This window comes from Lethenteron reissneri, chromosome 42 (genome assembly GCF_015708825.2).
Source record: "Lethenteron reissneri isolate LAM-NWPU_2019-01 chromosome 42, ASM1570882v1, whole genome shotgun sequence".
In the NCBI taxonomy this organism is placed as follows: Eukaryota; Metazoa; Chordata; class Hyperoartia; order Petromyzontiformes; family Petromyzontidae; genus Lethenteron; species Lethenteron reissneri.
The window spans coordinates 12,908,466-12,934,496 of record NC_083820.1 but is presented as its reverse complement, the minus strand read 5'-3'; the positions used below and the strand labels follow the sequence as shown (position 1 = coordinate 12,934,496).

The following is a 26,031-nucleotide window of genomic DNA, read 5'->3' as shown; positions in this document are numbered from 1 at the left end:
CCACGCTCTGCTCCCCACAGCTGCGGCAGTACTGGGGATTTAGGAGCGGTGGATGAGGGATGTGAGAATATGGCAGCTGTTTAATGGGAAACAAGTACAAATGTGAAATAGATTTCCTGCTTACGAGTAATAACTGGTGTGCACATTTCCCGTTTACAGCCTTGATCCAGTCGTGGCACTTCCTCACTCCTATCCACAGGACAGCCGCTGTGCCCTTTCCCACAAAGTGGTGTTCATTTTACCGACGAGCCGAGTCAACCACCGGCCACGATGTGAAAGCGGCAACCTTCCGATTGTGAGCCACTCGCTCTACTGCTGAGCTACGTGGCCGGCCAGGGAAACTCCATTCTGGTTTTCATTTCATCACAAATCTTAAGGATTTATTTCCTAAAAATTGTTCATTTAAATCCACACAAGAGTAGGCTAATAGCATGCTCATTTTGCCAGTGGTTCCGATGTGGCATTACTAAAACTTTACCGTAAACAAAAACCCCATTTAGATTTACAAAGGCCTCTCTGTGTGCAAGTTAAATGTACTTGTTAAATCCTCACTGTCAACATATACGAACCACAAATGGACCAAATCTAGTTAACGGTGCAGTGAAATAAAAACATTTGTTTTTACTTGTAAACCAGTTGACACGTTCAAGGAGCAAACAAACAATCAACTATTTAGGTGCAGTCAGTTTTGCAGTTGAAAAACAAAACAAGGCCAAATGTTTAAATGTTAAAAGCAGGAATTTATTTAGACCACTGTAGATACTCAAAAGATCATGTTTCTGTTCACAAAACTTAAAACACTTTCACATAACGTTTACAGAGTACAGTAGATACCCATCATGACTTGAGGGGCAGTTTCCTAAAAATTTCATGAAATACTGCAGTGACTCAAACCACGAGGCGTGTAACAATCTGTCCCCCCTTGCAATCAGATAAATTGTCGCAATTCAGTCAGAATTGGATTCAACGATAAATGCATGTGATGCCATTGCGGTGAGTGTAGCGCCTCTAGCGGCTGCAGGGTTTACACGAATCAATCATATACAACATATAAGAATCAATAAGAATCGATCCTCGCACCCATGCTTTGATGTACATCGTGAGCGTAAAAATCGATTTTAATCGATGAAATCTGTGCATCATCCAATGCCTATAAACCACTTCAGGAACGAAAACCGCTATTCACCGCGTTATTCAAGAAATGTTTGTAACGTCAAGACGCAGGACCATTGTAGATCACGCTTTGATGCTTCTCCACAACCCTCCAAAGCCTCTTCTCATTTTTACAACCACACAGAAGCATGCCGAAATAAGTGCATTATAAAAATGAGGCACTAACATGTACAGTAAATTTACGTTAATAAGGAAATAAGTTTGAAAACACGATAAGAAAAAAAGAAAAACCTCATCAGTATCATGATTACGAATGCCTTTTAACGGATAAATATGCCTTACAATGGATAAATAGATAGTGGGCCAATGGTTTGGGCAATGGCCATTCTTTGTTAAATCGGATGCTGCCGATGGAATATCGAGAGTGAAAATCGAATCATCGTTACCAAGGGAGATCCGAGCGTTTAATGGCTGACACCAGACTTTAACGACTGCAATCTGTTATCAGGTGATCTCTGGTTATAAGGCAGTGGTAATGATGAAGGTGATGGGTGCTTGCGGTCTATGCTTGTACTCTGCTGCCAATGCAGTCCCTTAAGTTGTTTTTTGTCGTAAGAAAAATCACTAATGGGTTGGCATGGTCCGCCGACCTCCAAATGCTGACGAGCTTTCTTGCTTGGAAAGCACTCGTTCTGTCACATCTGTGAATCATCTCCACCGTCATCACACCCTGTGGAAGGAAATATCATCAGCATCACCACACAACCATCATCCTAATCTTCTTTATAATACTTTGTAGAGGGCTTTTCCTAATTTCTATTAGCGTTAGTAACACACTAGTTTGTAATTGTCACACATGCATCATCATCTTGATATCGGCAAAAAATGGTCCTATAGATATCATCACCATCATCGTCATCTTTATAATAAGTGAAGCCACTGCAGACTGTGTCTGTGAAACAGTGCCTCCATGATAGCCTTGCGCTATGATCACAGTGGGAATACCAAGCGAACTTGTGAACTGATTTTATAACCTGATAAGAGGCTTCGCCTCCTGTCTGCTAGCTGCAGAAGCAGCCATTTAATCGGGATTGGCCATTATCCTCCAATCACAAGAATTCTTCAGCTAAGTTTTGACGGCAGACAAGGAGTCATACAGGGGACGTATGATGCCCTCTACATAGCCAACCGTGCTAAGCGGAGGTGCGGGACAGACGCAGGTGAATGCAGGTAAGTGTAGCTGAGTGTGTGTAGCTGAGTGTAGCTGAGTGAGTGTAGCTGAGTGAGTGTAGCTGAGTGTGAGTGTAGCTGAGTGAGTGTAGCAGAGTGTGAGTGAGTGTAGCTGAGTGTGAGTGAGTGTAGCTGAGTGAGTGTAGCTGAGTGTGAGTGAGTGTAGCTGAGTGTGAGTGAGTGTAGCTGAGTGGGGGTGAGTGTAGCTGAGTGAGTGTAGCAGAGTGTGAGTGAGTGTAGCTGAGTGTGAGTGAGTGTAGCTGAGTGTGAGTGTAGCTGAGTGTGAGTGAGTGTAGCTGAGTGTGAGTGAGTGTAGCTGAGTGAGTGTAGCCGAGTCTGAGTGAGTGTAGCTGAGTGTGAGTGTAGCTGAGTGTGAGTGTAGCTGAGTGAGTGTAGCTGAGTGTGAGTGTAGCTGAGTGAGTGTAGCTGAGTGTGAGTGTAGCTGAGTGAGTGTAGCTGAGTGTGAGTGAGTGTAGCTGAGTGTGAGTGAGCGTAGCTGAGTGTGAGTGAGTGTAGCTGAGTGAGTGTAGCCGAGTCTGAGTGAGTGTAGCTGAGTGTGAGTGTAGCTGAGTGAGTGTAGCTGAGTGTGAGTGTAGCTGAGTATGAGTGTAGCTGAGTGAGTGTAGCAGAGTGTGAGTGAGTGTAGCTGAGTGTGAGTGAGCATAGCTGAGTGGGGGTGAGTGTAGCTGAGTGTGAGTGTGGCTGAGTGTGAGTGTAGCTGAGTGAGTGTGAGTGTAGCTGAGTGTGAGTGAGTGTAGCTGAGTGTGAGTGAGCGTAGCTGAGTGTGAATGAGTGTAGCTGAGTGAGTGTAGCTGAGTCTGAGTGAGTGTAGCTGAGTGTGAGTGTAGCTGAGTGAGTGTAGCTGAGTGAGTGTAGCTGAGTGTGAGTGTAGCTGAGTGAGTGTAGCTGAGTGTGAGTGTAGCTGAGTGAGTGTAGCAGAGTGTGAGTGAGTGTAGCTGAGTGTGAGTGTAGCTGAGTGAGTGTAGCTGAGTGAGTGTGAGTGTAGCTGAGTGAGTGTAGCTGAATGAGTGTAGCTGAGTGTGAGTGTAGCTGAGTGAGTGTGAGTGTAGCTGAGTGTGAGTGTAGCTGAGTGTGAGTGTAGCTGAGTGAGTGTGAGTGTAGCTGAGTGTGAGTGTAGCTGAGTGTGAGTGTAGCTGAGTGGGGGTGAGTGTAGCTGAGTGAGTGTGGATGAGTGTGAGTGTAGCTGAGTGAGTGTAGCTGAGTGTGAGTAAGTGTAGCTGAGTGTGAGTGAGTGTAGCTGAGTGTGAGTGAGTGTAGCTGAGTGTGAGTGAGTGTAGCTGAGTGTGAGTGTAGCTGAGTGAGTGTGAGTGTAGCTGAGTGAGTGTGAGTGTAGCTGAGTGTGAGTGTAGCTGAGTGTGAGTGTAGCTGAGTGAGAGTGTAGCTGAGTGAGTGTAGCTGAGTGTGAGTGTAGCTGAGTGAGAGTGTAGCTGAGTGAGTGTGAGTGTAGCTGAGTGTGAGTGTAGCTGAGTGAGAGTGTAGCTGAGTGTGTGTGAGTGTAGCTGAGTGAGTGTGAGTGTAGCTGAGTGTGAGTGTAGCTGAGTGTGAGTGTAGCTGAGTGCGAGTGAGTGTAGCCGAGTGGGGGTGAGGACTGACCTTCACTATGCGCTTCAGTTGATTCTGACGGAGACACAGACGAGAGCAGTTAGTCGTCGCTGTAGTGCAGTGAGATTGACAATAAACACACAAGTGTGGGTCAACTGTTGAGGCATGTACAAGTCATATATTCACTGCTTTAATCCGATTATTATACTTTTCACGTGCCAAAATCATGTATTAATATCGATTATTTAACATTCAAGCACAACTGATGCACATTTTCCGTGACAACAAATGGAATAAAGAAGACAGAAGAAAGAAAAACGTTGCACATAAAGACTGGCGATACAATACAAGCACCACTGATCCTACACAGGAAAGACAGTACACACAATGCAAATAAAATTATGCAAATGAAACAAAAATTAAAATACATTTTCCTAAATTGTGACCCGGATCGTGGCAAGTCAATGAATCGCAGAGTGAATAATTACAGGCCTAGTGGAAAAAAGTAGAAACGAATAAATCACGCCTGCAGGGTGCTTTCACAAGCCATCACAATGCATTCTAAATTCTGGACATCTGTGAAAAAGAGCTTAATAGCTCATCAGATTTCTCCAGGATAAATACAGATTATGGATCTCAATACACATTGAATAAAAACACAAAAATTGTAAGAATACAACCAGCACTATTTAGAAAATGCAACGTTAAAAGAATTGGTGTCAGTGATACAAACTGGTGCATATTATGAAGGTGCACTGTTGGAAGCTACATCTTTAGTCACAACTTTAAACTATGTACGGACTCTCAGTACCTGATTTTGAAAGTGAAACTGCAATACAAATGCTTTTATTCCAATGAATTAATTCACAAAGAGGGATGCATTTTATAATATAAATTAAACACTTAATGTTACGTATCTATATTCTATTTGTTTTTATCAACATTACGCCTGTCCATTCACCCTCGTGATTAAACACAGCGTGCCCCCCCGCATTGGAAGCCAGTGGTGGTTCCTGTATCATGGCAAGACTGGGCCTTGCCACAGGAATATCCAATTTCCACCTTAGGGCCAGGACCTCTAAAAGAGATACACTCCACCCAGTGCTCGGAAAAAAGCATGGGAAAATGTTGACCTTTCAGGGTTGGGCAATAAATAACATCTCTCAGTGATTGACAGGTGGGGACAAGGCACAGGGAAGAAAGGGTGAAAGGCGCACAGCTATAAATACCTGGCCAGGTGGCTCATCGGTAGAGCGAGTGGTTTGCAATCGGAAGATTGTGAATTCAAATCCTGGTGAAGTGGTCGACTCAACGCACTGACCCTCCGTGTTGTAAGAAACGAGTCCCACTTTGTGGGGAAGCTAACAGTGGTTGTCCTAAGGATAGATTTGCCCTCGCCATAGGCATGGAGAATTCCCACCACTGGTTCAGGGCTGCAAACGGGAGTTGAGCACCGCCTTGATGCTCATTTTGGGCAGGAATTTACTATGACTCAAGTTGACATAAAGGGAGAAAAGGGGCGTCTGAGGAAAGGGGCAAGTGCGTGCGGGGGATGGGGGGGGGGCCTTCTCACTCACCGCTTGGGGTTGGCGAGGTTGATGCGCAGAGGCCTCCCGCCCAGCCCCACGGCGCTCTGCATCTCCACCAGGGCAGCCTTCTGCTCCCGCTCGTCTCGGAACCTCACGAACCCAAATCCCCTGCACGCAGGCGAACGTCACAGGTTCAGACACACGCAAAGTCCGCCTCTTGACCTCTTAGCGATTGCTTGTGGCGGTCGGTACAGAAATTTTAACTCAAAATAAAATAATATCCCACATTTAGCCCCGTGAATGTACACAAGACAAATGCTCTTAGCAAGCACCTATTAAAGCCCACGTGGCGTAAGATGGGGTGGTGTGAGCAGCACTATAATGGCTCCTCCCATTGTCTCTAGAGTGCTGTTGTTTGACCCAGCAGTAGCGCATTTGCCACTTATTGCAGAGGTCAATGGTTCAAACCCGGCAGGCCACCCTGGTTATTACTGCAGATGTATTAACCTTTACATATGTGCTGTCTGCTTCACAGTGAACGTGAAAGAGCCCATGACATCATTCTAAAAGTGTAACATGGTTCACATTTGAAAAGTTTTGCGACAATTACTCAAATAGGTATACACATAGCAGCAATCAACGTCTCTTTCTGGCAGACATGCGCACTAGCAAGCTGGCACAGTCACCTTGTCCCACACAAGGACAGCTCCTATTGGGGGTTACCTTCTAATGTTTGAGATTATATTTTATGCAAGATGCTTTGATATGTTGAGGCATTTAAGCAAGACCATATAAATAAATGCAAACATTATTATCATGTTTACACACCACACCAAGTAGTAATTTAAGGTTGTGAATTGAAAGCAAGGTGCCAGGTTTGTGACAGTGCGTGAATCGACGCACCGCCACTCCCCACATGCACAGATGTGAGGTGAGGAGGACAAGGCGGGCTCAAGAAAGCCATGCAGTGAAGCACGTCCCATCAGCACGAACTCACTGCACTCCGCAGGGCCCCACAAGATGGGCACGGTGAAACAGCTCCATCTTGTGCTCTGGCTAGTGCCACAATGCACAGGCACTTGGAACAGGGCAAAGCTGGTCCCAAAGTCACCTGATTTAAAGCCGCACACAATGCAATGGCGACATCCAAAGTACTTAGTGCGTGCTGTCCATGGGATATACGTGAACCAGTGTGCTGACTCCACTCCTGCGTTTACCTCCAAACCACACAAGAATAACTTACAGACCGCCTTAGTGCGACGCACGGAGCGTGCGAAAATGCTTATGTATGGCGTGTATCGCACGACGACAGTAAAATGGTCAAGGTGCAGACCTGCCAATGCTCGCTCACTGCTGGTGGAAGGGCCGCCACTATTTGGTTTACTCTTTCACGTTGACCAGGCCTATTCCAAGTGTGAATACCCACACTTTACCTCACCGCACGTGATCTGCTGATCAACTATCCGGTGCATGCCTATTAATTCAGCTGGGTGGACAAAAGCTAGGGGCATCTGAAAAAGCTTCCTCATTGTTTTAACTGTTTTATGTCATCCACACGGTGTGCAACTACTGGACATCTCATTGGATTCCTCCAATATAAATACATGTTCTGATTATGAACCACGACACTGCAGGTCACAACACTGCTCTGCTTCTTCCCCTCCAACTGCTCCACTTTTGAATTATTTCCCATTGTCTCTTTCTATAAGCTTGTTTAACTTTGCTCAATTATAAAAAAAAAAACATGTTAACCCTAATCTATTATAACTTTGACCATGCTGTGTGTTGCTGACCGCTAGACGTTGTGGGCATTGGAACTGTGCTAAGCAACTGTGTAACATAAAAAAGAGGCGCCAGGAAATCAAACCGGCGTCCTTTGCATTGCAAGTCCATTGTGCTCACCACCACCCCACAGAAAGCTCGAACAATAGAGACTGACTTTTGACCAAATTTGCCAAATTTAAAAAAATATTTGCCAATTACTTCACTGTGATACACATAGCAATCACCCTCTACTACAAAAAACTTGGTAGAACCTTCCTGAAAAACAGTTGTATCTCAGCGAGGCTTTTCTGGGTAATGTGTAAAAATTAGAGTAATAATATAATAATAATCATGACCGAGGCAGCTGGCATTGTGGTTACGGATGTCTGAGCCACAATCTGAAGAGATTTAGTGAGAGCCTAGCTGGGGCATGAACTCAGCCCTTCACCCCACTACGGTCAATTAAATATGTAGGACAGCAGTCAATTAAATGCGTAGGACAGCAGTCAATTAAATGCGTAGGACAGCAGTCAATTAAATGCGTAGGACAGCAGTCAATTAAATGTGTAGGACAGCAGTCAATTAAATGTGTAGGACAGCAGTCAATTAAATATGTAGGACAGCAGTCAATTAAATGCGTAGGACAGCAGTCAATTAAATGTGTAGGACAGCAGTCAATGAAATGTGTAGGACAGCAGTCAATTAAATATGTAGGACAGCAGTCAATTAAATGCGTAGGACAGCAGTCAATTAAATGTGTAGGACAGCAGTCAATTAAATGTGTAGGACAGCTTTCAATTAAATGCGTAGGATAGCAGTCAATTAAATGAGTAGGACAGCAGTCAATTAAATATGTAGGACAGCAGTCAATTAATTAAATGCGTAGGACAGCAGTCAATTAAATGTGTAGGACAGCAGTCAATTAAATGTGTAGGACAGCAGTAAATTAAATATGTAGGACAGCAGTCAATTAAATGCGTAGGACAGCAGTCAATTAAATGTGTAGGACAGCAGTCAATTAAATGTGTAGGACAGCTTTCAATTAAATGAGTAGGACAGCAGTCAATTAAATGTGTAGGACAGCAGTCAATTAAATGCGTAGGACAGCAGTCAATTAAATGAGTAGGACAGCAGTCAATTAAATGTGTAGGACAGCAGTCAATTAAATGCGTAGGACAGCAGTCAATTAAATGTGCAGGACAGCAGTCAATTAAATGTGTAGGACAGCAGTCAATTAAATGTGTAGGACAGCAGTCAATTAAATGCGTAGGACAGCAGCCAACTAAATGCGTAGGACAGCAGTCAATTAAATGAGTAGGACAGCAGTCAATTAAATGTGTAGGACAGCAGTCAATTAAATGCGTAGGACAGCAGTCAATTAAATGTGTAGGACAGCAGTCAATTAAATGCGTAGGACAGCAGTCAATTAAATGTGTAGGACAGCAGTCAATTAAATGCGTAGGACAGCAGTCAATTAAATGTGTAGGACAGCAGTCAATTAAATGTGTAGGACAGCAGTCAATTAAATGTGTAGGACAGCAGTCAATTAAATGCGTAGGACAGCAGTCAATTAAATGTGTAGGACAGCAGTCAATTAAATGTGTAGGACAGCAGTCAATTAAATGTGTAGGACAGCAGTCAATTAAATGCGTAGGACAGCAGTCACTTAAATGAGTAGGACAGCAGTCAATTAAATGTGTAGGACAGCAGTCAATTAAATGCATAGGACAGCAGTCAATTAAATGTGTAGGACAGCAGTCAATTAAATGTGTAGGACAGCAGTCAATTAAATGCGTAGGACAGCAGTCAATTAAATGTGTAGGACAGCAGTCAATTAAATGCGTAGGACAGCAGTCAATTAAATGTGTAGGACAGCAGTCAATTAAATGCGTAGGACAGCAGTCAATTAAATGAGTAGGACAGCAGTCAATTAAATGCGTAGGACAGCTGTCAATTAAATGTGTAGGACAGCAGTCAATTAAATGCGTAGGACAGCAGTCAATTAAATGTGTAGGACAGCAGTCAATTAAATGTGTAGGACAGCAGTCAATTAAATGTGTAGGACAGCAGTCAATTAAATGCGTAGGACAGCAGCCAACTAAATGCGTAGGACAGCAGTCAATTAAATGTGTAAGACAGCAGTCAATTAAATGCGTAGGACAGCAGTCAATTAAATGCGGAGGACAGCAGTCAATTAAATGCGTAGGACAGCAGTAAATTAAATGTGTAGGGCAGCAGTCAATTAAATGTGTAGGACAGCAGTCAATTAAATGTGTAGGACAGCAGTCAATTAAATGCGTAGGACAGCAGTCAATTAAATGCGTAGGACAGCAGTCAATTAAATGTGTAGGACAGCAGTCAATTAAATGTGTAGGACAGCAGTCCATTAAATGTGTAGGACAGCAGTCAATTAAATGTGTAGGGCAGCAGTCAATCAAATGTGTAGGACAGCAGTCAAATGTGTAGGACAGCAGTCAATTAAATGTGTAGGACAGCAGTCAATTAAATGCGTAGGACAGCAGTCAATTAAATGCGTAGGACAGCAGTCAATTAAATGCGTAGGACAGCAGTCAATTAAATGCGTAGGACAGCAGTCAATTAAATGTGTAGGACAGCAGTCAATTAAATGTGTAGGACAGCAGTCAATTAAGCAGTCAATTAAATGAGTAGGACAGCAGTCAATTAAATGCGTAGGACAGCAGTCAATTAAATGCGTAGGACAGCAGTCAATTAAATGCGTAGGACAGCAGTCAATTAAATGCGTAGGACAGCTGTCAATTAAATGCGTAGGACAGCAGTCAATTAAATGCGTAGGACAGCAGTCAATTAAATGTGTAGGGCAGCAGTCAATTAAATGTGTAGGACAGCAGTCAATTAAATGTGTAGGACAACAGTCAATTAAATGCGTAGGACAACAGTCAATTACATGCGTAGGACAGCAGTCAATTAAATGCGTAGGACAGCAGTCAATTAAATGTGTAGGACAGCAGTCAATTAAATGCGTAGGACAGCAGTCAATTAAATGCGTAGTACAGCAGTCAATTAAATGTGTAGGACAGCAGTCAATTAAATGTGTAGGACAGCAGTCAATTAAATGCGTAGGACAGCAGTCAATTAAATGCGGAGGACAGCAGTCAATTAAATGCGTAGGAGAGCAGTCAATTAAATGCGTAGGACAGCAGTCAATTAAATGCATAGGACAGCAGTCAATTAAATGTGTAGGACAGCAGTCAATTAAATGTGTAGGACAGAAGTCAATTAAATGCGTAGGACAGCAGTCAATTAAATGCGTAGGACAGCAGTAAATTAAATGTGTAGTACAGCAGTCAATTAAATGTGTAGGACAGCAGTCAATTAAATGCGTAGGACAGCAGTCAATTAAATGTGTAGGACAGCAGTCAATGAAATGTGTAGGGCAGCAGTCAATTAAATGTGTAGGACAGCAGTCAATTAAATGTGTAGGACAGCAGTCAATTAAATGTGTAGGACAGCAGTCAATTAAATGTGTAGGACAGCAGTCAATTAAATGTGTAGGACAGCAGTCAATTAAATGTGTAGGACAGCAGTCAATTAAATGCGTAGGACAGCTGACAATTAAATGTGTAGGACAGCAGTCAATTAAATGTGTAGGACAGCAGTCAATTAAATGTGTAGGACAGCAGTCAATTAAATGTGTAGGACAGCAGTCAATTAAATGCGTAATACAGCTGTCAATTAAATGTGTAGGACAGCAGTCAATTAAATGCGTAGGACAGCAGTCAATTAAATGCGTGGGACAGCAGTCAATTAAATGTGTAGGGCAGCAGTCAATTAAATGTGTAGGGCAGCAGTCAATTAAATGCGTAGGACAGCAGTCAATTAAATGTGTAGGACAGCAGTCAATTAAATGCGTAGGACAGCAGTCAATTAAATGTATAGGGCAGCAGTCAATTAAATGACTAGGACGGCAGTCAATACATGGACAGCCTGCCTCCGCCATGAGCATGTCGAATTTCCCAGTTCAAGGTTATCTGTTGAACCAAGTGAGAACTCAAAATACCCAAAATTTGCAATAGTGACCTAGTTCAACAAGATGAAAAAATCTTATCGAATATGAAAGTACAGCAATGAAGCAAATAGATATCAAAGCAAAAAAACCAACTGCGTTATGGATGAGCACCACCCCAATAGACAAAGCTTTGACCGCGAGGGTTGGCCTGGAAAAGCGACGACTCGCGTAAGCACTCACCGCGAGTGCCCAAGGTCGTCCACCACCACTTTGCCGGCGCGGCATGAAGGGTAGCGCCGCACAAAGAAGTCGTAGAGCTGGAAGTCGTCGACGTCGTGTGTCAGGTCACCAATGTAGAGCGAGAAGTCCGACCTGGTGAACAAAGACAAAGATCCCCCGTATAGCTTTAAGATACTGTTGGGGAAAGTGCTAATAGCGAGCATCTATGAAGGCTGGCACGGTAGACGAAAGGGTGGGTGGCCAGCACCTAGTCGCAATGACTACACACCGCACCAGGTACTGGTTTAAGGCTGAGTTGACCTAGGGAAGGCCTAGGACCTGTTCAGATAATCGTCACTGGTGTTAACTGTGAGCAGGAATCAAATCCAAATCGCCGAGTTCGTATCGCAGCGCGCTAACCAATGCACTACCCCTCCGCAACTGGTGAACACACGCACATACACACACCCCCCTCAGACAGAGAAATCTAATTCACAGCAGCTACACACTCATTCATCTCCTTTCCAAAGCCCCACAAGGTACATTCCGCTCTACTGATGGTATTTGGATTCAAATTAATGACCTCCATTTCGCCTAGACTATGTTAATATTTCTGTTTAAGGTGACACGAAAATATTTAACAAATGGCACCACCGTGAGATGGGGTGACCATCTCCCACCGATGCAATTCAGACTATGGACCATACAGTGAAGCACTGTACTCTGAGCTCCTTCAAAAGAAGAAGATAAAAACTACACGCACTCGCTCCTCAAGCCGTCGTGGCTAGCAGACCTTGGCATTTAGCGACTGAACATATTGCCAAAAGCTTGAAAAGAGACGATGTGCATGTACAGTCTTGCGATACGATCATATTTGGAGACGACGTCAATCCAGGTACTGTTTTTATTGTAATTGGACCACAATGTCCTCTTCTTTTCAAAATTATGTCACGTGATCCACTGTGAAGGAGACAGCGCAAATTATTTTTTAGACGTCGCATGCTTTAGAGATTAAATGTGCTGTTTGTTATGGATTTTGATGTGCTTAATTCAAATATGAGAATTCAAACAACTGATTGGCTACTGTTCCCAAGATATTTACGTTTATTGTTGCTTTACATGATTACATGCCACCTCTCCTGTTCATTTAACACTTAAAATATCAGCAAAAGGTTATAAAAATAAGATGTATTATGAAACTTAAAGGCAAAAAAACTATTACGTATATATAAGTACGTAGTTTAGTTCTTATTCAATGTCTACTCGGCGCTTCTTGGCTTTCGGGTAAAATCAGGTAGATGGTTCAAAGAAAATAACAAAAAACGATGACGTTTCGATCACAGCACAAGCGATCGTCATCAGGAGGGAAGCTTCTTGGCTTGTCTCTTGTATTCAGTAAATGGAGCATCTCTTGATTTGATGCTTTCGTGACTGCAGGAATCCATACTCTTTGGTTCTTTCGGTAAAGTCACATAGGTAGAAAATTAATAGATCACGACGTTTCGATCGCAACATAAGCAATCATCATCAGGTGAGACAAACACAGCAGGAGAACTGCTGAGGCAGTACTTTGTGTATCCAGTCTCCAGACCAAGCAAGAGAGCAACAACCTTCAAATCGCCACAAAGCTGCCACTGATGTTGGTCATAATTTATGCACCTCAAAAGTTGTTTCATGTTGTCAAAGGTTTCCTTCTTATGGTCTGCATGACTAACTGGAATTGATGGCAAAACATTGCCATTATGCAATAAAACAGCTTTAAGACTCATCTTCGATGAATCAATGAACAGTCTCCAATCATCTGGATCATGAACGAGGTTGAGGGCTGCCATCACACCATCGATGTTGTTGCAGGCTAAAAGAACACCTTCCATGAAGAAGAATGGGACAAGATCCTTTTAACGGTCACAGAACATGGAAACCCTAACATCACCTGCCAGGAGATTCCACTGTTCAAGCACTGACAAAGATTAGTTTTGCAAGTGTTGCAGCATATGTGTGGGGCCCACATCTTGTCCTGATCTCCAATTTTGCAGCCAAAATAAAGGTGATATGCTTTCTTAACCATCGTGGTTATACTGCGCTTTTGTGATGCCAAAGTCACTTCACCACAAACATAGCAGAGGTTATCTGCTTTGTTCACACAAGTACGAGGCATCTCTGCTCACTTTGGCTAAACAGAAATGTGTCCCTTTGCAAAATCAAACACTGACAAATAATAGAGCATGACACTGTATGATTTCTAGAGCTGATGTAGGGCAATTTGTTCAGCAGAGGGATGTAAGCCTAGTTATGATTGCATCATCCATGACTTCTAGGAATAACATGATTCAATTCATATCATGTATAATGCAATACCAGGTTCAGATTGCATCATTCATTGTTTTGCTCAAAAAGCAAGTGCTGTCCAAACCCAGTCATAGATGTATTCATAGATCCAGTCAAAGATGTATTTTAGTCATTTCTGGTTTAAATTGAGATCCCTTCCCTTTAGAACTCACTTATCCTCCGCCATTCCCAAGTCAAGGGTCGTATATACTGACCCAGGAGCATATCTTGAATACTAGAGCCAATCAACAATTTTAAGCATAATTTTCATTCTCAGTGACCCGGAATTAGTAAAATTGGACATTTATTTTTGAAGCATTTTGTCTGTACACCAGTGTAACCAGCACCACCTGGTGGGTTTGCACAAATAACCCTTGCAACCTTGTTTCGTCCCTTAACATCGTAAATCTTCCTTTAAAAAATATCCTGAAGCAGAAGATTAGTGCTGGATAGAGTTGATCCTTACTTGTGTATCGATAGTTCAATGTTAATGTGACATTGTACTGAGGCACTACTGCTGCGTGCCGTTGTCTTCGAGTGGTCTTGGACTGGTTTGTTGTTGTTTTTGCTGCATTGCTAAAGCTTGATAAATAAGACTTATTTATGTATTGATATTTAGTGACTTGCTTACCTGCTTCTCTAATTTTGCACACGACGTGTCACACGCCCACTGAACCGCCCACACCGGACATCTGTGAGACAGAGCGTCGTCGTTCATAGGATTCCTCCTCCTGCAGTCGAAATAAAGATTCTGATTCTGAACGAGCAGAGAATATGCTAACACTCGGCCCTGTCACTGCCCATGAATTACTATTATAATACTTACAATTATCCCAGCCTGAAATAAAACAAAAAGGTGGTGAACGAGCGTACCCTTGGGGGCGAGGCGTAAATCCGTCTGACCGAGGAGCCATGGTTGTGGGTCTCTGTGCCCAGTAACTCCTGCCAACACACACACACACATACACACAATATTCCAAGTTGATTTTGTTTAACCAGGTGAGAAAGTAATAAATCAGGAGAGTCTGCTATGGAAGAGTGACCCAGGTCACCCAAATGACTAAAGCAATTAATAAAATAAGATACAACAATAAAGCAAAGAGAAATCAAGAGAGACCCGTAAAACATACACAACTGTGAAAGTTTCACAGTTAAATAACGCAATACGAATTATAACTGGAACACTTGAACCGATAACAATCCCCTTGGCTTGCCTCTTCTGTTGAACATTCTGCCACCAAATATCCACAGAGACATGCAAACTGCAAGGGAGTTTGTAAGTTTTGTTGTCAACGACAACAACCTACCCATCATTAACCAAGATCTCAAAAATATACCTATTTGCCGTTGAAAGTATATTCTTAGGTTTTTTCGGTGCCATTGAAAGTCCCATTTCCCCTTCTGGGATCATGCTGTCACCTTCCTAGAATCTCACCAAGATACTAAAGATCTCTGGCGAACAAAGTGGAACAATGCCAACATCCAGAATAAACACCTTATTCCAAACCCAACTACCACACTCCCTGGCTTTTACATTCCTCCTCAAAGACGTCAGTTTAACCATCAACTCCATCAGAACATCAACAGCCCAATGTGCATTAATGGTGAATTAAAGACAAGTCACAGTGTGATCGTGGCCATGCAAACCAAATTACGAGCAATATAGTAAATCACTGTATTTAGTGCTTCTTCAATGTAGGTTGATCAAAACTACACAAACTCTTTCCTGAACCCTCGTGTGGTTATCAGACCTCGGCAGTGGTATTTAGCTCCTGAACGTCTTGCCATACGCGAGAATAGAAACAATAGGTGGAATCCACATTTGCTATAGCACCTGCTCCTGGCAAGCTAGGGTATGGCACGTCCACACCCACAGGGAGTTAGAACAGATGGACATAAGTCCACACTTTGCTAAATCACATTCTCGTGGAAAGCCAAGTGATGGCACCCCAAAACCCACGGGAAGGGAGTTTCACAATATCTGTGCGATCCACCAACACCTCGCTGCCTCGAACGTAAAGTGCTCACATCACGATTGTGGGAGATAGGTGAAGAGCCTGAGGCTGCACTTACCTAGCCCCGTCGTTCACCGGTGTCCTGTTGTGGTTCGCGTAATTCAGCTTGAAGAGTTTGTGCTGCAAAGTCAAAACACGCATTTGTTCTGCCACCATTCATACAAAACTCAATTTACAAGGCATGCAATGACACATCAGTTCATTGATGACACTCAGGCTACACGCATAGAATCACACGTCATTATTATGCACAATGGAAATTACATTCAATTTACATTTATTCTGATGTAGCAAATGAGAAACAGGATATATACAATGAGAAACAATACAAATGAGATGGCAAGATGATGTGATAAATAATTAAATAAGGTATAGGATACCTCGAGTCTCTTGCTTTTTTCGTTATTATTTTTAACTTTCTTTTATTTGTGGTTTTTAACAAGTGTACAGAGGCAAACAGAACCAGAGTCCGTAATATAGGTTTTTTGGGTGAAATCACATAAATATAAATGTGTTGTTAAGCCCGCCACCACCCGACACAGCCAATTAGTAAGGTTTGTCACGTAAACAGAACGTGCCAATTCGTCACTAGTACAGCACACCATTGTGTTGGAGAGCAAATCCGCAACATTTACAATCTGAGTACCAGAGTCGAGAGTTGTCAAGTAACCGACACTTGGCAGTACGCATAATACCACAGCGTTCCTATGCTGCGTTCTAGATTGAGAAAATGCAAAAGTGGTGAAACAGGAGGTAAAATAGGAGACAGAACAAAGTGAAAAGTAAAATAGGAGGAGGGTAGCAGGGTGACGTGAAGAGACAGGGAAGAGGTAAAATCAGGAGCGAACCAACAAAGCGGAACGGTGTATATCTATCTATATGTATATCTACACATCGTCTATCGTGCCGACAAACAAAGCCCCCAAATGTCTTGCCACTCTTCAACATCAGATTGAACCGATGTTCAAGAGTGGCAGGACGACGTGTCACACGCCTACTCGTAATGGTGGCAATAAAACGAGTGACCATTGCTTGGGGGAAAGCAAGGAAATTAAAACGTCATCGGCTGGACAGCACGCGCAAGCATCGAGGTTGTGGTAGCCTTGCGGGTACAACTCCGAGCTCAATCACAAACCCCTGGGTGAGGTCAGCTGAGTCAAGTTATTCATATGAATTTGCATATGGCTCTGCCACAGGCTACCATTGATCTGCACACGCCTTGTATATAACTAAGTCCTCGTGGCATTAGTAATCCACTCAAGGCGCAGGCATTGGGTTTATAGAGTTCCAGAGAGATCTTGTGCGGGGGACACTGAGCGTTCGTCGTGGGTGTTTATCCTTTGTCTCTCGGTGCTCGCACATCTGTACCTCATTCGGTTGTGAGCTGCCTGCGTGAGAATGACTGAGTAACCACAATCACATCCTTCATTTGTTACAAGGTGAGAGACGTGTAAGAGCATTCTCTTCTCAGGATGAAAATGAAAGGCAAAAAAATCCCAAAATGCAAAGACAATTAAGGATTGAGCACGTAAATATGTGAAATGATGCAAAATATCAAATTATACCAAAACTGACACTTAATATTTTAGTTATTTGTTAAGAATGTTTTATATTATTATGCTTCATTACCTTGGAAAGCCTCACTGAAGTCTCAAGACTTTTGCAGGATGGTCCAGCTAATTTTTAAAACTTGGACCACTGGGACACAGTAAGGTGCAACATTCAAGAGGCCTGGTCCAAAACATTAACTATCACCACTTAGATGGCCAACTTGAATGCTCCCTACCGGTCTCTTGGCATGGCAAATAAAAGTAAAATTACAATATAATCGACTCAACTGAAAATCTTACCACATCATTCACTTCCAATTGCCAAATGAACAATTGTTGAATGGGTATCACGAGAGGTTTTTTGTAATTCAAGTGAAACAACTAATCCAGGCACAAGCACCTAGGGTAGTGTTTATAAGTAGTGGTTGATACTGCAAAGATGTACTTCGTGGCACTGCTCATCAAGTACCATGGTGTGCTCCTGCACATGCAGCCAGGAATGTTAGACATAGTGTTGATGGGTGGGTAAATACTGTTTTAACTTTTTTAAGTTTTTGTAGGTAAGGCCCACTGAGCTATTTGTTTATTTTTCAGAAGCGACCTGGCCACAAATGGTAGCTAAACAAAGTGGCTTGTCATCACCTGGAAATACATAGCAGCCAAATACTCTAAACGCACGTGTCTAAATGTGGAGGGAAAAACTGGAAGACCCGAAGAAAAATCCATGCAACCACAGGGAGAACATGCAAACTCAAAATATACATGCATCAGGGTCGGGACCGAACCCACGACTTCCTGTACACCAGGCGAGGTAGTTAACAACTCGCCGCCGTGGCACCTTCAACGTCGTAGGGAGACTGGATGGCTAAGCATGACGTGGTGGAAAGGTGCAGTTCCGAGGTGTAGTGGGCATCTGTGTAGTAGAGGGGTCGTGTGCTGTGGCGGTGGGGGCAGCCGGAACTCACGTGCGCCGCGCCGGGAATGGGCTGTCCATTGAGACTGTGGAGGCAACGCTCGGCCGTGGACTGATCAAGGAACTCCACGAAGCCATACCCTGCCGGCGCTCTGCGACAAACACCACCGTTAATTAGCGCCTGTCGTGCAGCCACCAACACCCGCACTGCGGAAACTACCGCCTCCGCCGGCTCGTTCGCGATGTCTTGCACGCCCATTGGTCCTCATCCAATGCTACCGCAGTGCTGCTCAAAAACTTGAGTGTGGTAGCACTGTGACATGCAACTGCGGTAGCGTATTCAATGCTTGTTGCACAAGTTCTTCCCCTGTACATTAAGCAGTCTCCCTCAACCTCCTTTCGTTTCTCTCTCAAAGCTTACTTCTTCTCCATTGCCCATTCTCTTCCTCTTCCCTCCCCTCCTTCTCGTCCCTCCCCTGCCCTTTTATGACCCCTATGTACTCTTTGTTACGGTCACTCATTCCTCGACGTTTGAACGCCCCTGGAATCTAAATCACTCTATTCATAATAAAGGTTTTTGGGTTAGATCGCGCAAGTTTAAATGTGTCGTAACTTTCCACCACCCGACACGCCAATTAGTAAAGGATTTTTCACCTAAACAAAACGCCAATTAGTTACTACTTCAGCCCACCGGTGTGTTGGAGGGTAAATCCACTACATTTACAATTTGAGTAGTACGACGTTTCGCTGGTAATTACATCCAGCATCATCGGGCGATTTTCCAGAATAGTGAAGCCATCCACCTGCTTCTGGTCTTAAATCGAGCAGGACGACGTCATCACTGAACCATTCAGGGGCAAAGACCAGAGGCGGAGGAGGGGGGGTATTGTAATTATAGAATAGATTAGTAATCAGTTAATTAGTATGTGTTTCCTCTATACGGAATTGTAATATTAAGATGTATTACTTAATAATACGCTTCTAGGCCGTACTAAGCCTGTAGCTGTCAGAGCAGTTAAAATTATTTGTATTTCTCTCAATTTCAATAGATTCTCGAATTAGTCTTGGCCAGTCATAATTAGTTTTACACAACACTTCAACGTTATCAAAATCAAATGAGTGTCCTTGTTGGCAAGCATGTTCTGCAACTGCCGACAGTTGTGTTTGAGAGTATTTAATATTTTTTGGTGTTCTTTTAGTCTTACGCTAAGGTTACTGTCCAATATAGCATGTCACATAAGCAATTAATCCGATACCCACCTTCTGTTGATAACTTAGGCAATTAATCTTTAGTACAATATACCAGTTTTAGAATTTTGTGTACCGTGCCAAATCTTACTTTGATGTTTTGCTTTTGCAAAACTCGAGCTAATTTGTCAGTTATTCCGGCGATATATATTTTAATTGTTTAAATAACCTGATTGCTTTCAGCAGTATTGCTGTTCGATCTTGGTTTCGCATTTAATTCTCTGTTAATTTGAGAATTGTTGTAGCCATTCCATCGTAGCGCTTATTTAACATGTTTAATCTCTCTCCTCAGACTTTCACCATCTGACACTGTTTTAGCCCGATGTATGAGCATCTTGATGAGAGAGGATTTCTATGCAGGGTGATGATGCAAATCTGCATTCAGATAGGCATCAGATATCTTTCGGTAAACGCTGCGTGTTATTTTACCATTTAGGCCGCGTCCGAGCAAAATATCTAGGAAAGTGTTATTCCCCTCCATTTCCATAGTAAACTGGATGGCTGGATTTTGTGAATTGAGATGATTTAGAAATGCATTGTGTCTTTACCATGTGGCCAGACAATCAAAGTGTCATTTACATTATCTAAACCAAAAATATGGTTTTAAAGTACTTGAAGCAAGTGCGATTGCTTCAAAGTTTTCCATGTACAGATTCGCTATAGCAGAAGATAAAGGAGAGCCCATTGCTGCACCTTCCTTTTGTTTAAATAAAGCACCTCTCCATAAGAAATAAGTGTTATTTAGACAATGGTCAGGTAGTTTTGGAATATCTTTTGGTAAACCTGTCTTATTTACTAGCTTATCGAGTAATTTAAGTGACTCGTTAACTGGAACCTTAGTAAACAGAGAAATTACATCAAAGTTCACCAGACTATCATTAGGGTTAAGTTTAATATCTTTAATCACATTCACAAGATGTTCTGAATTTCTTATGAATGAAGATGTCCAACCGGTGTAGGGCTGTATTTGTTTAGTTACATATTTTGCTAATTTATGTGGCAGAGCCTAATGTACTCACTATGGGTCGTAATAGGATACCGATTTTATGAATCTTTGGTAGCCCGTGCAGTCTAACTGGTTTTGAGTCCCTTGGCTTAATTTGGTAATGCTCAGCCTTGGTAATTAATGAATTTGCAACGATTGCAGTAGTCTTACGTTCTAAAATATTAGTTGGATCTCGTTTAATTTTAATATGGGTACTTTCCTCCAGTAAATCGTTCATTTTATTATCCTAATCCGCTCGTGACATCACTACAGTTGTGCGGCCTTTATCATCCACCAGAATTTGGATATCTTATTTGATCGAAGCTCTCTTAAGGACTTCGCTTTGTTAAAGCTAATATTTATTTTTGGTACTTTGCTATTCTAATTATTTTGGCAACCGCGTGCCTCGTCGTCTCTGCCTCATTATGTGGAGGAAGGTGTCTTACCCCTGATTCCACCTCAGCAATTATCTCATGTACTGGAAGTGTGAATGGGGCAATGGCAAAGTTAAGACCTTTAGAGAGGACTGATATCATGTCGCTGGTTAAATCAGTGTTAGTTAAGTTCATTATAGTTTGTTTTTAAAGTGCTCGTTATTAGTTGGAAATTGTTTGTTATGAAGTCTCGAGAATGTATTAATTTGGTTAGTTTTGGTTAGGTTAAATACAAGCTTCAAATCAAGATTAAATACATTATCAGCGGATTAATGTGTTATAGTGTGGATTATATTCCAATAATGTAATATTGGAATAGTATATGTATGGATACACTATTGCTGATGGGCAAGTGCTTTAGAGATTCAGAAATGTGAAATAATTAACTCCTGTTATTCTCTCTAGTAACAATAATTCTCTAGCTTTGTGTAGTATTTGGTTAGCTTTCACAGACTTTGTGATGTTATTTTAACTGCGTTTGGTATTACCTTTGAATCTATGCACCTTTTGAGGAATGCCAGTGAAGACATCAATTTTACACGCTTAATGCAGAGTTTCTACAATTTTCTGGTTTTAAGAAAAGTATCCTACCCATAGAGGTTAGTCAGTTTAACACGTAGGCTTTCGCGACCAATATTATTCATAATAAAGGTTTTTGGGTTAGATCGCGTAAGTATAATTGTGTCGTAACCCTCCACACATTTATACTTACGCGATCTAACTCAAAAACCTTCATAAAAAATAAGCACTAGTCTTAACTCTACCAAACTACTCTTTGGTTCTTTCGGTAAAATCACATAGAAATTTTTATTTTTATTTAAAATAAATTATTTTCTTTCTACGTGACTTTACCGAAAGAACCAACGAGTAATTCCTGCAGTCACGAAAGCTTCAAATCAAGTTTTCTACCGAACGAGCCTATTGAGATTTGTTCCTAACCAAACATCTGTCCCTTAACCACATTAGGCAAACACTCTCCCTACTCACCGTATAACCCTAAGCCATAACGAGCCAATTAGTCTCTTATACCTGCCCGACCCTAGCCCTACCCTAATCCTTACCTTAGAATTCTTAGGATTCAGTTGAAATTCCAAGGGCTCAGACACTTAGAACAATAACTGACAAAATAGTCGAATTCAACATAAATGATTGACCCATAATGCAATTCTATAAAATATTATATTTTAGATTAATATGATTCAAGATATTTAGTCTTGTTACTGTCTCGTCTATTCTGTTCCATTCCATTAGCATTAGAGTAACAGTATCATATAAGGCAAGTAGAATTTACATAAATGAAAAATATAAAAATAACATGTGACTAAATACATATACAGTAAAACCTTGGATTGCGAGTAACTTGGTCTGCGAGTGTTTTGCAAGATGAGAATTTTTTTTACGTAAATATTAATTTGATAAACGAGCGAGGTCTTGCAATATGAGTACTGTAGTACGTACAGTATACGCTTTGTCTGCCGAGCGTCACGTGATCACAACTGAGCCAATGGTTCTTCTCTCTCTCGCTGCGGGATTGTGGGTAATCGTCTCCCATGCTCGGTCTCAGTCGGCGTGCCTCACTCGTATAGTCAACATCCGTGCGAGCGTATACTGTCTACTATAGTGTTGTGACCACGAGTGTGTGCGTAAAACATTTATTTTATTTTGTGTCCAAGTGTAGTGACTGTTCTTTAGTAACTGTACTGCAAGTGAAAGTCGTCCTACACAATAACCCTCCTCTCCTCTCTCTCGTCTCCCTCACACCAGCCACGATTACATTTAATTAATGAATTTGATTACTTTATTTTTAATTTAAATAATAAAAATATAAAAAGGTCTTTTGTATTAATCATTTTTATATGAATACAGTATTTTGGGGTTGTGGAACGAATCATCTGAGTTTCCATTGTTTCTTATGGGGAAATTCGTCATGATATATGATTGCTTTGGATTACGAACACGTTTCCGGAACGAATTATGCTCGCAATTCAAGGTTTTACTGTATAGTGGGCATAAGAATATATTTACATCAGCACACTCTTCACTTTTGGTGTTTGCAGTTCATGGGCAATGAGGTCAAAGGGCCCTTTCCTACCCGGTCAGCCGGTTCCGGATGATTTTGACGCCCGTCACATTTTCGCCCACAGAGGCGAATGCTCGTGCCACGAAACTCTGGTCCATGGCTGGGTCCAGCTGGGCTCAGCATGCGGGAGACAAAAGGCACGAGTGTACATGGACATGTCGTACTCGGAGACATCCGATCACTCTTGGAGGCGACCTGGAAGAGCCAACAATGAAGAACACATCCCCCGTTAAACATCCCATCGTACACGCGCACGCACACACACACCAAGCTGATGTGTCCTGCATACAGCATCACTGGGCTTACAACTACAAGCCGCAGAAATGTGTCGTATAATACCATTTATCTCCCAATACCAGAGTGATCTCCACACTCTCTGAGGACATCACTGCATTGGGATGTTTGGCCACTTAATTATGAACCAACTGTAGAAAATACTTTATGTAGAGGGACAGATATAGGAAGGAGACCGTCTATTTATGTTGGTACTTATATTCTCCATGTGTATTACTTTAGTATAAATACTTGTTAATTTTGATTCATGTTGTTTTCTGACTTTGTGAGCGAAAAGACACAAATTCAACCGCTTTCTCATTGAAAATAGGTAACAAATAAATGTTACAGTGTTATTTATTTTTACTTATATTATCTACGATCAAGACAATCATTTTTGTATTCTTAAATATAGTTTAGTGTCATGTGGAAGGCAACCAAAGTGCCTGGAGAAAATGTATAAAGGAATGACACGTAGCAAATCAACGGTGGGTAACAGACAGCTTCATGAACCCACGACTGTAAATTTGACTTGGTTTTAAGATGGATATGCTTCAGGAAGGTGTTTTACCAACCAAATGACACAACTTTCTTCACACAAACCGCACTGATTTGAGCGTGTTAGGTTGTCTTACACCCATGTACTCTACATATGCATTGTATCGAGAGAGGTACGCAAGGAGAAGAGAGCGAGAGTTTATACCACCAGGGGTGGCCAAACCTCCTTACCCCACGAGGCTCACTTCAACATCTTCACATGGCCGCCAGCCACATGTGCCGAGCGGGTCACGTGGCCCGGTGGTTCTCGCTGATTGGCTGTCGAGTTTTAAATTTTAGAAATCCGTGCGAGCGCTGCGCGAGCCGTCATTGTACGGGCTGCTCTCGCTTCCGCAGAACGTTCCTGTTTCCAATGGCTACATTGACAAGTTGGACATGGTCCGTGTCTGTCGCACCGCCTCTGGTGTAAGCGGTCCGCGCGACTTGTCCGCATCTGCCGCTGCACTGAGGAGCGCGCGGCTCTGGGGGAGGAGGAGGTTCGACTCCGCCACCCGCGGCGTGTTCATCTCACCGGTGTTAGCGTGTTAACAGCGTGCGGGCCCATCTGTTTGGGAATTAGTTTGGCCCTCGATAGTAAAAAAATAAAAGTTCCCCACCCCTAATGTAGAGTAAACACAGATATGTCGGCTTTGGCTGCTTTCCTTCAGCTTAAGCGGCAGGCTGCATTGGGTCTCATTACTTGGTGGACTGGTGATGGGAATCGCGTTTAGCACCAACTGGAGCGATGCAGAACCATGGACTAACCCTGAACCCGGGTGAACCTAAACTCCACACTATCATTTTTGGGGGCCCAAATAATCAAATGTTGGCTTCATATATTTTCTATTAATAATGTAACTGTAATCGTTGTAAATGTAAGACTTCTAGTCCCGAGCAAGGGATCCCCATTTACTTCACACACGGTTATAGTGGGGGGCGAGGGCTGTTTCAATGTGGACAGTGCCTGGGTTCCTCAGATAAACAAGTCGCGTTGGTGCCACTTCGTGGCAAGCCAACAGGAGCCATCCCTTGGATACAGCCCCACAACAGGAACGTGGCATTTCCATCAATGGACTCGTAGCTGTCAATGAGACGGCGCGAGTCCACGTTCACCTGACGTGACACTTTGTGATTCTACACCAACTCGATTACCAAGCCCTGTCCTGCCACAAGCCAAATCTCCCTTCAACGAGTGCGGGTCGCCCAGACGCTTCTCTCTGCACGGGGAGCAGCAGCAGCAGCAGCAGCCCGCGGGGGGCGCGGTGGTGAACCGAGCGGCGGGGGGCCGCTGGAGCCGCCGGGAGGGCCCTGGTGGGTCTCACCACCACCCCGTGCTGCTGCTGCTGCTGGCAGCATCGTGCGGCAAGGCTGCGTGATTCACGGGGTTGCCCGGGATCGATAAACGCCTCATCGGGACCTGGTCCCCAACCTGCGATGTGGATCGGACCCGGCGCGCTGAGCGCGTTGCCGCAAGAGGCGGAATCGAACCCCACAAAGGGTCGCCAAGGGCCGAGCCCCCCCCCAACCCACGTGCTGCTGCTGCTGCTCCCCGGGGGGACCCGGCCTCTCGTGTCGCCCACCCCGAGGTCCTCACTGGTCTCCAGTCCACGCGTACACAGAGTAGCGAGGACCTCGTCCCCTCCTCATCCGCAACCGCCTTTGTCTCCCTGCCCCATCGCCTGACCCGGCCTCTCCGCACATGTTTCAGTGCAGCGCGCTTCACGCGGCGGCGGCGGCGGCTGCAAATTCGGCTACAGCCGCAGACTCGCGCCCCCAGAGCCCGCGACGAACCACGACCACCACCACCACCACCATCGCCATCCTGCAGCGAGCCAGCGACGACTCAAATCACCGCCCGCAAGCCCCACAAGTCCCACCGCCGCATCGACAAATCCATCCCCGTGCGTCTGCGAGACATTCCCTGGTACCTACGTCGCCAATCCAGAGACTTGACATCGTAGCTTTGGTTGTCTCTGTGTCTCCTCGCTGGGGAAGCAACTGCAAAGCAAGGTCTCTGACGAGGGAGAGAAAACGACGACGGCGGTGGTGATGGTGATAGTGATAGTAGTGATGATGGTGGTGGTGGAGCTGCTGCTGCTGCGGCCTCGTCTCTCGTCACTGCAAAATGGCAGCCAGAGGTCGGGCGCCGCGTCATCGCGAAGCGGCGGCGAAGGGGTCCGGCATGCGTTGTGGTGGTGGTGGTAGTGGTGGCGTTGTGGTGGTGGTGGTAGTGGTGGCGTTGTGGTGGTGGTGGCGTTGTGG

At 43.6% G+C, this 26,031-nt stretch overlaps 1 protein-coding gene across 2 annotated transcripts; it reads right to left on the bottom strand.

Annotated features, from left to right (window-relative positions):
• Positions 1 to 719: 719 nt before the first annotated feature.
• LOC133352935 (tRNA selenocysteine 1-associated protein 1-like) lies at positions 720 to 25,966 on the bottom strand. Of its 2 annotated transcripts, none has more exons than XM_061568941.1 (9): positions 25,702 to 25,966; positions 22,972 to 23,069; positions 18,265 to 18,364; positions 15,808 to 15,869; positions 14,608 to 14,676; positions 11,428 to 11,559; positions 5,484 to 5,603; positions 3,958 to 3,981; positions 720 to 1,843 (listed from the first exon to the last, which is right to left on the bottom strand). In XM_061568941.1, the coding sequence occupies exons 1-8, from the start codon at positions 25,723 to 25,725 to the stop codon at positions 3,972 to 3,974; spliced, it is 615 nt and encodes a 204-aa protein (XP_061424925.1). In that variant the 5' UTR covers positions 25,726 to 25,966; the 3' UTR covers positions 720 to 1,843; positions 3,958 to 3,971. The 2 variants fall into 2 exon arrangements, with proteins under 2 accessions (XP_061424925.1, XP_061424923.1); XM_061568939.1 differs by having other exon boundaries at positions 3,958 to 4,016; positions 25,702 to 25,964.
• Positions 25,967 to 26,031: the final 65 nt, after the last annotated feature.

Bases quoted from the DNA above. Each gene is read 5' to 3' on its own strand.
- LOC133352935 (XM_061568941.1), bottom strand. From the start codon at position 25,725: ATGTCAAGTCTCTGGATTGGCGAC. The intron at 15,870-18,264 runs GTGAGTTCCGGC...TTGACTTTGCAG, and splicing joins CCATTCCCGGCGCGGCGCAC to CACAAACTCTTCAAGCTGAA. The intron at 5,604-11,427 runs GTGAGTGCTTAC...GCCTGCGTGCAG, and splicing joins GACGACCTTGGGCACTCGCG to GGGATTTGGGTTCGTGAGGT.